Below are 16288 nucleotides of genomic sequence, written 5' to 3' on the forward strand. Positions count from 1 at the left end.
GCACGTTCTATGGATAAATCTGTAGCCATCTGGCTGAGCCTCCTTAGACACTGATCTTCTTGGTAAAAGAAAGGAACAGGGACCCAGTGTCTTTCAAACATAAAGATCCACAAATTCAATAAATTCAGAGGATGTCCAAGGAATGTGTACAGCTCCATTCCACTCTTGAGATCTATACTCAGCCCTATGAGTCTGTAACAGAATTATCTGCAGCAGCTATGAGCTTATATACATAGGCTAGTCTTCCACTCTTGGGAATTATACAACTCAACGTTTCTGGTACATTGACCCCATGCGAAGTCCCTATCTAGCTAGTCTCTATATGACTGAATTCTCATCTGGAATAAATATTAGACCTATCATTACAGAGTTAGGCATTCTTTCCCTCTCTTTACATGAGCTTATACAAATTAGATCTGCTTAGACACCTCAGAGCATACGGGCAAAGATAAGCATGAGCTTATTATATGCTGGCAACATTAATTGTGCACTATATTGGTCACTCTAATATATATATTTATGCATGATTAGTACAGTGACATTTTGTGTACACAAGCAAAGCACAGTTAATTTTTCCTTGTAGTGAAAATTTGCCTTTAAGTATTAATTATCTTATAGTTAGAACATTTGAGTAGTAAATATCTATCATGAGATGTCAATGCTGACCAAACTAACTGTGACTGAGGACAATGAAGAAACAAATAGAAGAAAATAAAAGCATCAGTGGGCTAGGAATATAGACATTACATCTGCTACCCCAGTAAGTCTGACTAGATGTCATTCCAAGGACTTTTGATTGTTCCCTTTTCTCAATTTTACCTCTTTCCTGAAGCCACAGAATTCTAGTGTTAGTGGTGTACATGACCATTAAGACATTGGTGTTTCTCAGCATTACTTTGTCAAGTTCTGGTCAGTGATGAACTGTTGTACATAATTTCTGCTGTACGTGTTGTATGTGATTTCTCTGCCTTCCTGTTTTGTTTTGTTTGTCTGTTTTGAATGTGGGAAGGGTGGCTAGAATTTCAGCAGCCATGTGACCACATGAATAGATTAACACTATAGCAGAAGCCCACATCACTGCACGGCTTTTTCCTTGACTTCTTTTATATGAAAGGAAACTACAAGTCCATCTTTTTAATCCATTGTAAAATCTCACCCAGGTCTACTAATTTTAAAAAAAGTTTAAAAAAACAATGTACTTTATTTTTACAAAACACTAAGTGTGCATACGATAATAATATATTTTGCAAATTCTCAGGAAGCTAACTAAAAAAAAAAAAACTACATACAGAGTTCTAGAATGTAAAGGTATCAGCCAGAAGAGGACATAAGCAATGTGTGGAACGGAGAGAAAACATCCCCTTGGCTTAGCACCATGGCACGTAGTTTTATTCACCATGGTGTTATTGAGAGCATTATCACGTGACGGCATAGTAGAATAATTGTACAAGATGAGTCAGCTCATTAGGATGAAAATGGGTGCATGGCTAATATACAATACTGTCTATATGGCTAATATTATTACTGTTATAAAGCAGAGTGAATACGTTTCCTGGTTTTCCTGGGCCTGTTCTGGCTTTACCAAAGTCGTCATGCCCCTGGGCAAATCGGAACAGCTGGTTATGTAGTGTGTATTTATGTATCATTAGTAGGGCACAGTTGATGTTTTCCTTGCCTACCACAGTCAGTAACAACTGCCATTTAACTATTAATTGCTTTATATTTAGGACATTTAATTATTAAGTATCTATCATGGAATGTCAGAGCTTGGGTTTACAGTTTGATACTTAAACGCCTTCACATTAATAGGAACAAGAGTGATAAAAAATAAGATCTTATCCTTGATTTCTATTTAAATTCTTCTCTAATCGTATATTAGGAAGATCTTTGTTTTTGGAAAAAAAAATATACCAAGACCAACTGTTTCCAAAATTGTCTTTTAGCCAGTTAAGAAGTAGCACTCCTATGCGTAAAAGCCCTAACTAAAGCAATTGTGGATACTGATTTGTATTATTCTTGGCCTCTACGAATATGAAGGTATCAGATTATTGATCAATCTGCAGTGCAGAAGAAAGTTTGCAGGGCCCCAGGTCAGAAAGCCAGTGTTGCAATCCCGGCACCACCAAGTACTGGCTCAGGAACTAGCAGACCCATGCAACTAATCTCCCCACTTCTTGAATTACAAAACAAAGCTAAATCTTTCCTTAAGTGCAGAGTTATTAAGCAGATACCGCACAACAAAGTATTTTCTGGCTCCTCAAATCACTATGGAAATAAGATATTTCTTGAAATATTTCCCCCATGTTATTCCCATGTGCTTAAACATAAATAAGCAATGAAACAAAACTGTAACAAAGGGATGAGCCTCAGGGTTGTGGATGCTGTGTTAAGATCAGACTAGGCAAGCTTTCTTTACCTCACAGCTACATCTGCTGGCGAAACAACGAAGGTGCAAACTGGCTGGCACCAGCTCTGAGACAGCCACTCGCAAGTCCTTGCCTCTGGCTGACTCTTTACCATGTTACATTTCATCTTTTCCTACTCGTGTTAACATTCAGGTTGGGTTTCTGTAAATGGATTTCAATTTAAAGAACGAATCTTTACTCTTTCCACAGTGAAAACCCGTCTGCTTGCGATCCTGTGAAGTTAGTAATAGCTTGTTCTGACAAAGGAGCTCTACAAAAAATAATAACGACAAAGCAACACTGACTAGCTTCCCTTAAACTAAAACTAAGACAAGAATAGTCGGACAAGATGACTCGGGTCATTAGTATGGAAATGTATGCGCAGCAAACATACACCAGTATCTGTATGGTTAGTGTTGTGATCTCTGTGAAGTAGGGCTAGTAATGTTCCTCTAACGGCGTGTGAGATTGTAGGTGTAGACTATTTTAAATCAATAATCATGTCGTGGATTTTGCATGCGTGAGTGGCACATGTGTGCATGCCTACACCTGTGCGCATGTACAGAGGCGAGAGGAGGGCATCGGGTGTTCTCTTTTATCACTCTCTGCCTTTTTCCGTTGATACGGCGCAGTCTCGGTGTTGTTAACATTTATTACTTTATCCCGCTAAGCTGGCAGCACCAAGCCTCAGACATTCTCTCCGTGAGCTCTGCTTCGTATACCGCTGACGTTACAGGTGTGTGAAAGACCATGGTTGGCTTGTTATACAGGTTTCTGAGATCCCAAATCAGGTCCTGTGGTTGTGCAGCAAGCACTCTTGATCACTGAGCCATCTTTCCAGCTCCTGTCATGGAAGTTGACTGGCTGAGCATCCCTCTAGGGATATCAGGAAGCTCAGCGAAGGGACATGGTCCGAGCCTCCAATCTTTTCATATGAACCTGGCGCACTGCAGATACTCAGTTGGAGATAGGAAAGATGACACTGGTGACAGAGAGAAGAATGGCCATGGCCAGTGGGCTGAAGAGTATGTGTAGTGTAGGTGTTTTGCCTACATAGGCCACGTGCGGTACATAAAGTCACTGCCGTAATACGTGTGTGGGGGGGGTGGGGGGGTTCAACTTTCTTCATTTTTTCTGAGACAGCTCACCATTTACTAGTTTGAATTTTGTCTCACATATGGAAATAAATGAGGTAAATTTATCATAATTAACTGGACAGTCTTTTCCAGCCTGTTGCCAGCACTGTCAGAAAGGAATTTTGGACTCTTGCTGAGACGACCTTGCATTCTCTCAAAGATTTTCTACTTAGGTTTCAAATCATTGGAGCTCATCTTGTGGCGTGTGCCAAAGGACTGTGTAAAAGGGTCTGTGGACGGAAAGGTGGATTTCTATCTGACCTCTGATTCAGAGAGAGGCAGAGGAGAGGGCAGCGGTGCAGGTTTAATAGTAGGGACAGGCACAGCATCATAGAGTCACAAGTCAATTGTTTGCAGAGGGCTTCCCCACAGACCCACAGTTTACCACGTGAAGTTGAAGACACTTTCATTTTATAGGCCTTCTATAACACTGTCAGCCTGTGTAGGTCTAAGGTACTGCAACTCATATTCCACTGAGCCCTGGATGCTCTTCTGCTCTCTGATGCAAGCAGCATCTTATATCAGATGGCAGAGAATAAGTCTGCAGGATTTCTCAGGAGCGTGGGCTACCTCTCCTCTGAGATTCTGACATCATGTGACATAAAATTACACATGGAGAAACTAAGTTCATCCCCCAAGGGCATGAAGGATGTTCTTGTTTCAGTTTTTAATCCAAGAGCCTTGTATTGAGTGCTTTTTCTTTTCATTATTATAACTTTTTTCTAGGTTTATTTTTTGTAGTTATCCCTGTTAGAATAATGGTCTTACTAATTAGGCATTGGGAGGAGTACAGTTTCACATTTTAAATTTAGGTCTTTATTCTGTCTGAAATTAATTTACGTATGTTTTGATGTAAATAATTATTTCACCACCGATTACTGAATAGTCTTCTTTGCTGCAAAAATTTCCCAGTACATACTTGATTTCCACGTTGCCTAGGTTTGTTTGGCACTCTCTATTCTGTGGCAGGGCTGTTTCTCTGTTGTTGCAACACTATTATGCTGCAGTAATTCCTATGACTTCATAGCCAAGCCCTCCTTCTCAGGAACTCCTTGGGATATCTAACTCACTTTATCTGAATTGTAAATTTTAAAATCAGTTTGTCATCTTTCATCAAACCTTCCATCGACATTTCCTTAAAATTTAACTAAGTTTATTGAAGATTATGTCTTTGCTACACCAATGTCTTCCACCCATGAAGATGGTATAATATCCCACATGTCTATGCTTAACTTGATTACTTTTTAAAATATTTATAATTTTATTATAAAAGTTATACATGTGATTTTCTAGGTGTTGTATAGAAATAATATTACATGTGATATTTTTTATTCCCTTATGATTATATAAAGAGTATTATCATTTATTTGGGGTCTCGGGTAGTGTTTAGAATGTAAGTGTTTATGCTCCCCTTACCTCACCACGATGAGAAGGAAAACTGGAAGGTTTGATTTGTTTTTAATCTTATAAGACACCTTTACTGCTAACATAGTCCCTCCCTGCTCAATTCTTACTACGGGGTAATTTGAATAGAAAATTACGTTGTATTCCTGGGACAACTCAAACTGGCTCATTATGCATTTTACAGAATGGGGTAACAGCAGTTCCTCCCTCCCAAAGTTTATGGAGGAACAATATGAGTCAACAGCTTAGTACCTGAGATCAAGTTACACTCAATAAGTGTCGTATACTGAGTGGTTTTACTAATGTGTTTATTTGTGGTATGTACATCTACGTCCATGGCAAAGATGAATGTGTCTTTTCCTTTCTGACAATGTTTTTGTCGGGTATTGGCTGGGGGATATACCAGACTTGCAGAATTAGATGGGACATATACTTCTTTTTAATTTTCTGGAAAATTAAGAAAAGGTTCTAATGATCTATTCAGTGTATTGTTTGTTAACGTTTCACAGCAAAGCTAAATGAGTTAAGGCTTTATTTTTCTGGTGGCTGGCTTAAAGACACTAGTGTAATTGATTTGCTGATATTAAAGTTTGCTCATTCTTAGTGCCCAGACAGCTAACACACTGGACCTATAATAGACCTTTTACAATTCTCCTCTTCATTGTGAGAGTTATAGGATACCAAATAGGTAAGTGGCGTCTAAACAATTTGGCTAAAATTTAAAGATTTAAAGTAAACATTACATATCTACCTAGTAATAAGGAAAAAACCGTAAAAATTGGCTTGGACTTAGTTAAACATTTTCCTTTAGGGGTAAATATACAATTCTATTTCATATGTTTTCTCATAGTTGAATTATAAATATATGTGAGGAATGTGATTTGTAATATATCAATTTTGAGAAATATAATCAATAGTCATTGATTATGAGCCAAGTCTAAGTGATGGTAGACAGCACTGACACACCAAGGTGCTGGGCCTCATGTGGTCAACCTTTGAATTGGTGTTTGGAAGAAAAGAGTGGCACTGTTCAAGAAATTTAAAGTTGACAAAGACCTTGGAAGAACTGCAGACACATTGAAATGCAAGAAACATATTTTTTAAGTTTTGGCCTGAAAAACATTTAACTGAGTCACATGGGGAAGGGAAAAACAGTAAATAGTTTAAAGTGTAAGTACTATGTGACACTTAAAAGATAGACTTAAAACCTAAGACATAGAAGAAATTGCTGAATATATAAAATAACTTGTGTGTGTACACTTAAAAAAAAAAGAAAGAAAACTTTTGGTAGCAGAAGATGAGATCAGTAGAAATTAAAGATGTGCTTGTGTGGCTGGATGACTAAAAGGTTGCATTAAGTTTCTACACAGGGAGAAACACTCACTTAAGTTCTTACAGAGACAAAGCTTAGGCATTATGGTCAGGCATGAAGTACACATTGCATAGTGCTGACAGGAAAACCAGAGAGAATTCAAGGGGGCAGGCCACAGGGACGAGGCCAGAGTGCATCTTGAAAAGTGACTCAGAATTAAGTCCTCTTTGCATGAGTCAGTGAACTAGGAGGGAACCTACTTGTTATGACTGGAGAAGAAAGCAAGGGTGTAGATATGGGGAGCTGGGATAGATGTTACTCCATCTTTGAAAGTTCAACCCACCAAAGGGGCCCAAGAGGAAGGCTTTAGCTAAAAGTGAAAGGCCATGGGGAGAGAACATCGTAAGAACCAAATACTCCAGAGTGAAGTGAAGTGAAGGTCCTGGCACTAAAGGTACTCAGATAAGGGCAGGCTGGAGTGGTGAGTACATCACCGTCATAGCTAGCATCTATCTAACTAGGCTGCAGTGTTATGCCACTGTCTGAACATGCTGATTTACATATGAAAAAAAAAAAAACCAATGCCCAGAAAAAGACAATATTCAGTGGAGCTGGGACAACAGAAGAGTAGCTGTGAGGTGAAAAACCCAGGGTTTAGCTGCTTGGGTACAGAATGACATGGTGGGCATTGGTGGCTTCCGTGTATTCCACAGCAGCCTGCAGATCTTCTGGGATCCATGCTTTCCTATCTCTGCACCCACTGCCATCTATCTCCTTTTCGGAGGTAGCTCATGGTCTCAGCAGTCAGCTAGTAAACAGCATCTACCTGCAGTGATAATGGGTCTGGTCAAAAACAGTCAGGTTGCCAGGGTTGGGTCAAACACAGACACTGAGATTGGACAGGGGCTTTGTGTAATTGCTATTCATAATGACGTGAGCTAGGTGGTGTGAGGGGCCATGGTGTGGGACATAAAGTAAAGCAGTGCACCAGAAGGATGCTGAGCCATGTTTTCAGGGCCACCACTGAGGTCTGAGTCCTTTCAATGGGAAGTCTGATCCACGCATGGTCCTCCCAGTCATGTGCCAACAACGAGCTGCTTTTCTTCTTCCTCTTCCTCTTCCTCCCTTCTTCCTCTTCTTCCTTTTCTTTTCACACCTCTGCCTCTTTCTTTTCCTCATTTCCTCCTCTTCTTCCTTCTCCTTTTCTTCTTCCCTCTCTCCGTTTCTCACCCCCCTCTTTCTTCTTTTTCCCTTCCTCTTCTTTCTCCATTCTTCTTTGTCCTCATCTTCCTCTTCCTCCTCTTGTCCTCTTTCTCTCCCTTGTTGTCTTTATCCTCTCCATCAAATCACTTATATCAAAGTTTTATGTGACTTAAAGTTGTTACTGCTCAGTCCAACGGAATAATAGGATGTCTGTTTTGCACTTCTCATGAGTAATGTTGATCTAGGTAGGACAAGTGTTTGGCATGAAAGCTGCCTGATTTTATTACTATAGTGTTATTGTAAGTGCTGTTATTGAACAGATGACCACTAGCCTTTTTGTGAAAGTAGAGGCCCAGGAAAATGAAGATTAGGATACCACAGATCAAAGGAGACAGTCTATTGGTGAGAGGAAATTACAGGCAATGAGGAGAGATGCGCCAAGAAGTTCACCGACACTGCTCACAAGGGAGCATCAGATGAAAACTTGCAGGGGCTTCATAGTCATATCAGTCCTCAAAGCCAAAACCCTGGACTACACAGCCCAAGCCATTCTTAGGTCAAGTTACCACTGATTCTATTGCAATTTTCATAGTGCCAGATCAAACAAATCAAATCATTTGTTTATTTCAGATGCTTGCAGTGAATTTAGAGTTTATTTTGTGTTTCAAATATCTCTTTGTCATTGAAATAACATTTCAAAGGCCCCCAAAGCATGAGCTAAGCTCCTGGCAGCCGGAAAGAGAGAATTCATTTTTATATAAACCTGTTATATAAACCTGTTGCTCGCAAGCCTGCTTTAAAATACCTGGTATGTCTGTAACTTCTATGAATTTTATTTTTCAAAAAAAAATGTTGTCAAGGTGGTAAAAGAAAAAGCATAATTGCTCTCCTGGACTTGCAGCAAGGTTAATCACATGTCAAGTAAAATTAGCAATTTGACCCTGAGGCCAAAGGAAATTAGGAACAAACCCACTGGCTAATATTAATGATGGCAAATCTTTACAGAGGCTGAATGACAATGTCACTGTCTCTGGTGCTCAGACATATCTGAGTGTCTGGCAGACATGGGGCTAACCTGGCCAGGATCCTAGGGTGGCACTGAGGAGTCCCCTCAGGAGTGTCTGATACTTGAGTTTGAGGTGGAGACAAAACCTTTGTCCTTGGCAGGCAATAGGCTTTCTGAGAATGGGTGGTGGTGGTGGTGGTGGGGGGGGGGTGGTAAGACAGGTGTGTGGGAAGGTGGATGGGACAGGGGCTATTAGTGGACACTTGATTGCAGATTACAGGAAAGGACAGTACTTTGTGTTTGTTTGTTTCATACCATTTTTTTTTCTCATCAGTGGGAATTGAACCTTTTGCCTGGCTCATCTGGTTGAGAGGTCTACTATTTGACCACATACCTGAAGAGAGTGTACCCTCTATCTTACTGAAAACATAGTAAAGCAAAGTGGCACCTGAAATAAGCATCCTTCTTTGGGCCTGTCTACCAAAGTTTAACAACAGGGAGAAAGACTACTGCTGTCCTGCCGGAAGCTGCCACATGGAACTTGTGGTCTGAAGCTTCAGGTGAGTAAGCACAGGAAGGCAGAGGCAGGGCCACAGCCAGGGTGGCATGGAGTCTCCAGATGGACCCTTCTGGGAGCATAGTCATGAGGATGCTATCACACTGTACCATGATAGGAGGCCTGGCTGAAAGGACATAGATTGTGTGCAAGCCTGGGATCCTGGGAACAGAGCATAGTCAGGACATCCTTGCAGACTCCAAGAAACCCTGGGAGTAGGAGTGTGGGAGCACTCTGTGAGAAATTAAGCCTGTGTGGTCTGATTACATAAGGCATCTATGGGCAGCATTACCTGCGGACCTCATGCATTTTTATCAGTGAGGACTAAGACTCTCTGGATGCATATCAAGGCCTTGGATATATTATCCTCTGACCTGAAATCTGGTTTTCTAAAAAGGAAAACAAAGTTTCAGATAGGTGAGAAACAAAAACAAACAAACAAACAAAGGCTTATTATATTTGGATTAATTTGAGCTTCTCTTTGATTCTAATGATGTAATAACAAAGTCCTTATAATAAATAGCCCTTGTTTGTTTGTTTGTGTTTGGGGGGGGTGGTATTTAATGTACTTATAAATCAGCTTCAAGCCATAGTTGAGTTAGAGAAGTCATCACATGTCTTCCTGTATTTTTTATCTTTGCTTAATTTTATTTGTTTCTTTGTTTGTTTGCTTGTTTGTTTTATGAGATAATATCTCACCATGTAGCTCTGTTGTCTTGGACTTGCTTTGTAAACCAGGGTGGCTTTGAACTCACAGAGATCCACTTGTCTCTGCCTCTGCCACCCAAATGCTGGGATTAAAGGCTTAAGCCACCACGCCTGGCTCTGAGTATTTTATATAACCAAAGGTACGTCTTACTTTTGAAAATCAAAGTAAAGATTCCTTTTCATCACCACTGGCAGGCCTGCCACAGGGACGATCTCTCCACAGCCAGGAACTAGACACCCTGACAGGAATCATGGGCAACACAGCTCTCTCGGCTGAGAACCATAGAATTTTCAGGAAGCTCACCCCTTCTTGAGCAATATAAGTACTTCATTTGCCAGGTGAAGAAGAGGCTGACTCAGTAGGCCCAGGAGGCTTTTTGGCATAGTCACAGGTCAGCCAGCAACAGAGCAAGAAAATCTAACTCACCCTTTGGTGTGCCAGGCCTCCTCACTCACAGGAACCATAAGCAACAAATCCCTGTGGACACTGTACCTTGGAGTATGCTCTTAATGATCCCCTCAGTGTGATCAGCCAGGAGATCTGCCTTGGTGATGGCGGCCAGGGACAGATAGTTGGACATGTTCCTACACAGCTCCTTATTACCTCTGTGGAGGAATTTCACCGCAATGGGAACAGCTAAGACCATCACTGGGGTCCGGTTGTAATTCTGAGGAAATACAAGAAGGCAACAAACAAGTAAACTGGCCATTCGTTATTCATTCACCTCAGAAATATTTGCTGGGCTGCTAGAGTACAGCTGTGAAGACACAGGCCCTGCCCTGCTTAAATGGCTTGTGCCCTCCCCCCTCCCCCTATGCACCCCCTATGGTCTTATAGGAAGATTTAGGGGCAGCTGATAGCATAAGCTGAAGGCTTGGCCTGTGAGGTACCAGGTGCTAAGGAGAGCCCACCCATTCAGGAGGTCAAAGTCAAAAAAGACTTCTAGAGGAAAGGATGCTTTAGCTGGGACTGATGGGGTGAGTTGGGGGGTGGGTGTGAGGTGCGGTGGGTAGCTGGGTGATGGTGAGGCAAAGACTGGAGAAGAAACAGCTACTCTGGGAGGCACAGAGGTGAGGGAGAATGTGGCACACCTAGGGAGCTGTGGGTAACTCAGTGTGGTTGCAGTGTAACATGTGGGAAAATTGACAGGAACTGGAAAGGCCAGTAGGCGAGGCTATACCAGGGGGCTGTATAGTTTGTTGCTAGTCCTGAGGGCAACCTGGGGTCAAGGGGAGGGCAGATCATCAGACCAAAGGAATATTGACCAGCTTGAAGTTTGTTGATTTTTAGACCCAATCAAGGATGAATAAATGCATAAAATGTGATATATTTTACATATATAAATCATATATATATAAATACTATTCACTCATAAAAAAACAAAATCAAATAAAGTTCAACAACATGAATCGAAGTGGAGAGCACTGTAAAGTGTGGAAATACAAATATTACATGCTCTGACAAGTATAGCTAAAAAAGGTGATTTTACATAAATAGTCCGGCATGGGATTGAAGGGGATCAGATAATGGGTACCAAAAACACTGATACAGGACAAGTGCTGGTATTCAAAGCTTGGCAGGACAAAATATAAAATCTCAAGGGGAGGAAGCGCTGGTTACTTTGGCATCATTGCGTATTGTAAGTATTGACTGAAACACACTGAATTAATTCAGGTACATGGATGGCTACTATGTGTCAATTAAAAATGCTAATTTTTAGCTAATGATATTCAAAAGAAAAAATAAGCATAAGACTAAGATCTGAAGACATTCTAGATCCTAAAACAACTCTCTCTCTCTTTTTAATTTTGTGACTCACTTTAAGGGTCTCATATAAGCTGTCATTGGTACTTAGTTATGTAATTAGGGAACTACTATACATAAATTGCATAAATTTAGGATCCCTACCACTTAGACTGACTATGAGAAGAACTACATTATATAGAATGTGTTTGGGAGCTGACTTCATACCATTAATTCTAAATAAAAGAGGCTGCTTTTCTCTGTGTGAAAGGAACTTGTCATTCCACCCATAGGTTGTGATTTCTACTGCTTCCAACAATTCTAGGCTTATGGTAGGTCTTCTGTAAATACAATAATGAATGAATAAATGGTAATAGGGCTGGAAGATGGCCACTGCCTACCACCCATATAAAAAGCCAAACATGGTGGCATGTGCCTGTAATCCCAGCACTGGGAAGGCAGATACAGGAGGATCTTCAGGGCTTGTTGGCTTGTTAGTCTTGTCAAACCAGTGAGTTTCATGGTCAGTGGGAGTCTTTGTCTTAAAAAATGAGGGTATAGTAAAAGAGGAAGAAACCAATATCAACTCTGGCCTTTATATGCAAGTGCACATGCAACCATACAGACACGTAGAGACACACAAACATGCACACATGCATATACCATACATATACAAGTGGGGAGTAGGTAAGAAGGAAGAAGATACTGTGGATACGTGGTGATGGCTGTCATGGAGAACACAATGTGTTGGGAGAGGCATGTGATAGAAAAAAGACTCTGGATTCCACTCTGGGCTTTGTCACCCTCCTGCTGGCTGATCACAGAGATGTCACCCAACTCCAACTCCCTAGATCATTTGTAACAGCGACTGTCATCACATTTTCCTGTCTAGCAGTCACTGATAAATGGGTCTCACGGCAGACACAACATCAACTGGCTGACACAGGAAGACTTTCCCAAGCTGCTAAAGGACCAATGACCTTGGAGAGAAGGTCAAGTAATGACTACCTTCCTAATAGGGTGCACACTGAGTAACTGTGTAGGTTTAATCTACATCAGGTTATGCTCATTGAAGGGAAGCCAGGAATGGTGGGCAAAGGTAATGGGATAGAAACTCCGACTTCTCCATCAGTAAATGTGCATTTCTTTCTTCTTTAGTAATTACTCTCTGGGTTTCTGATGGGAATAGCCACATGGTTGCAGACAGCATTTCCCACCTTCTTAGCAATCAGATGTGGCCACGGGTAGACAATGAGATGAAGAAAGCTTGATGTGTCCCACTTCTGGGCTACTATTAGCATGACGTGACTTGGCTTTTTACTCATTTTCACCTTTAAATCTAGTTGGAATAAGGACTTGATAACAAGGACCAAGGCAGTCATGTATGACCCTGACTTAGAAGCTGTGTGTAGTACAGAGAAAAGATGAACTTCCTCATTGGCCCTGGGCTGACATTTCTGAATTGTTTGATGAGAACTAAAAATGCCCTGTGTAGTTTAACTGACTGTTCTACTTGGCCCTTTGTTACTGCAGGTGAGCCTTCATCCTGACTAGACCAGTGATAATCCAGAGCCATTTCCATTCTTGAAGCATCCTCTGTAGCTGGAAGGGAAAGTTATATCCTTAGGCAGTAGGGAATTTAGAATTTCATTAAAAAAAAAAAAAAACCGCAAACCCTATAATAAAGATCAAAGAAGGAACATGAGGCCAGGACTGCCACACTGCTACAGGGTCTCTGAGCAGCATTATGACATCTTAGATGTGGGGCAGTTAGATCAAAAGGAACATTTAATGGGAGAAGACAATGTCTTGACCCTTATACCAACTAAAACAAAAATAAATTCTAGGCAAATTGCATATCTAACAGCAAAGTAAAGGTGGAAAAAGAAGATAGTTAGTGTCCCTAGTGGTTTTGGGTCAGAGAGCAGTTCCTCAAATCTAACTAAAATGTTACCATAAAAAAGGAAATGTAAAGTGGATAAAGTAAGGATTTCTAATCCAGTGATATTCTAAGAGAATAAAAAGATAATCCAAGGGACATATGCTATTTGTGATCCATTTACTCAACAATGGTCTATCTATAACCAGAAAAAAATACACACACACACACACACACACACACACACACACACACACACACACATACACACACACATACACACAAACACACACACACACTTGGAATCAGTAAGAAAAAGCTACAGAGCAAAAGGAGAAAATAGACAAAGGATTTGAACAGTTGCTTCACAAGTAAGAGTATAGAAATTGACCAAACACATGGAAATTTGCTCACTTTCATTGAAATGGATTTTGGTCTGGGACTATGTACAAGGCTTTCTTTAGCGAGGCACTGAGATATGAACTCTCCCCAAAAGAAGGCACCATCCTACACATTCAGTTTACAGTTAGTTTTTAAGTGTCCTCAGAGGATTGAATGTTCTATACATATCAACACAACACCTGTTCTAGGATTTTGTGAATGACCATGACATGCAGTGGTGAATCCAAGACAGCCAACAGTACAATAATGATGGTGCCAGTGCCAGGAGGATGAGTCAACTGCTCACACTGAGAGTGTGAGACAACCAAAGGAAATGGTGATGGGGTAGCTGGGAGACCCAGGTTAGTGAGTTGGGAGTAATGACCTTGGAGCACTCATATCTTGGTCTCCAAAGCCATGGATTCCCTTCCACTCCAGCTCAGCCTCACTTAGCCCTGCTGGATATTTGGCTTTCTTTCTTTTGGAGACTCTACATCAATTCTTCCTTGAGGAGCTTTCCAGTTTTTCTAGTGATGGCATTTCTATTCTTGGTCTCTAGAGTTATTAAGTGACTCAGCCTATCAGAGAGTACCTTTCCCAGATCCAAATGATGATCCAAGAATAAGCATTCCTCCACAGTTAATTAAGGATTCTTCAGTGAGCTCTGTGGTTGTGATTTTTCTGCTGGGTTCAAGGGACTAAGAGTTTATGGGTGTCACTATTATGAGACTTCAGCAGGTAGGAAAGAACATGCATGAAGTTTAAGGAAGCATGGGGTCAGAGAGGCAAGTTGGGAGAAATCAGGACCTGTTAATACCATTTGAGCTTCCTGATATTAGGTATGCCTAGTCCATCTCCATTCCTAAATTTTTCTAAACAAGCCAATTAAATATCTTTTGCTTAAGCATTCCTATTTTCCTAGTCACCAGCAACAAACAAACAAACAAATGAAATGCCTGATAAGTTTTAACTCATTCCTGTATTCCATCAACTTTCCAGACACAGGGTCAGGACCATGGCCTGACTTGAGTCTTCTCAGATGGCCTATCTGAAAATCTTGGTCTGCCTTCTCTCATCTCCCATCACACCTATGTGGGCCTATTGGACTGGCCACTGCTGATGTGTAGGTTATGAGGCCTCCCTCCCTTAAAGACAGGCTTCTCCTTTCTCCCAGACCTGGCACTTACCAACCCACATAAATAGTTTTGATATACTGAGACTAACTCACATCAAAGGATTTCTAGAAGGTTGGCCCATAATAATGCAGCAAGGGAACTCATAGACAGCAGGAGACTGCCTCCGGTTAGAACTTAACATCCCTCTTGCATTCTCAAGGTACTAAGAAGCTAGGTTAGAAACTGGAATCCTTACTCATCAGCAAAAGATGAGGTAAGCTCAAAGGGCTCCTGAGGTATATTCCATCAAGACCATGGTAGATCATGGTTAAAATAACACACTTACAACTGAATCTCCACCTGTGATAACTGGAATGTTCCATGCACCAAATTCACTCTTTAATATGTCTGCTGAGTAACACTTGAGTCCACATGCCAAAAATAGTCACCCATCTTCCTTGTGCCTAATACACTCTTTGGACTGTGGTGTTCAGCAAAGTTAACTGATTTTTCATTTGTCTCAGTGACCCTGTATTGCTACTTCTTTAGATTCACATTCAAGCTACTCCTGCCACAGCACTGGTTGCTACCCTGACCTCTTGGCCTGTGTTTATAGTCATCCAATCTCTGCATCACATGGAGGCTTCTGACAGTTAAACTTTCAAATTTTGTTCCTATAATGAGTAGTCAAAGCCCAAGCATTAGGACCTTGTCAAGAGAAACTTCATGCCAAGGGTACTATATCCACATTGAGTCTTTTTCCAAGAATAACTTAAAAGTATAAAGGAACATGTTTTCCATTAGAGGATTAGATCTTCAGGCACTTTTTAATTAATTAGTTAGCTAATTAATTAATCAATGTAGAATCTCACTATGTAGCTCTGGTTGGCCTTGAACTCACTACACAGGCTCTGCTGGCCTCAAACTCACCAAGATTTGCCTGACTTTGCCTCCTTAGTGCTGGGATTGAAAGCGTGTACCATGGTCCCAAGCATATTTATGTGTAACTTGAAAAGCCAAAGGCAGTGGTCTCTGGAAGTGGCCCTTGCTAACTGTGAGCACAGACAAACACAGGTAGGGATGGGATCAATGGAAATAATTATATTCTGTTTTAAACTCTGGAGTGAGCTAGCTCCTGGCAGCATCAATGAAAGGACAGGCTTCCTTAACCAATCAGATTGCATTCTTTTTATAACAGTTTTAGATGCCTCTGAAGTGGAGATCCAAAGCAAAAACATAAAACCCTCCCCTCAAGTGTATAATGTCATCATTAAAAGAACAAAAACAAAATAAACTTTATTTTTTGTTCTGTCTTTTCCCCACACACATATAATTTGGAAAATTTTCAAATGAAACAAAAAGTAAAACATTAAGCAAAGAGCAAACAGTTCATCTAAATCCTAAGGGATCGCCAGCAAGGCACTCCATCTCAAAACAGT

The 16288-nt window shown here is 40.8% G+C and overlaps 1 protein-coding gene across 1 annotated transcript in view; it reads right to left on the bottom strand.

Annotated features, from left to right (window-relative positions):
• The window catches only part of Veph1 (ventricular zone expressed PH domain containing 1), a 205494-nt gene that overhangs the window by 176471 nt on the left and 12735 nt on the right, over positions 1–16288 (bottom strand). The window contains exon 3 of the mRNA XM_051157270.1: positions 10224–10398. Within this exon, the coding sequence (XP_051013227.1) occupies positions 10224–10398 (175 nt within the window). The remainder of the gene's footprint in view (positions 1–10223; positions 10399–16288) is intronic.

This window comes from Acomys russatus, chromosome 15, assembly GCF_903995435.1.
Source record: "Acomys russatus chromosome 15, mAcoRus1.1, whole genome shotgun sequence".
NCBI classification, from domain to species: Eukaryota; Metazoa; Chordata; class Mammalia; order Rodentia; family Muridae; genus Acomys; species Acomys russatus.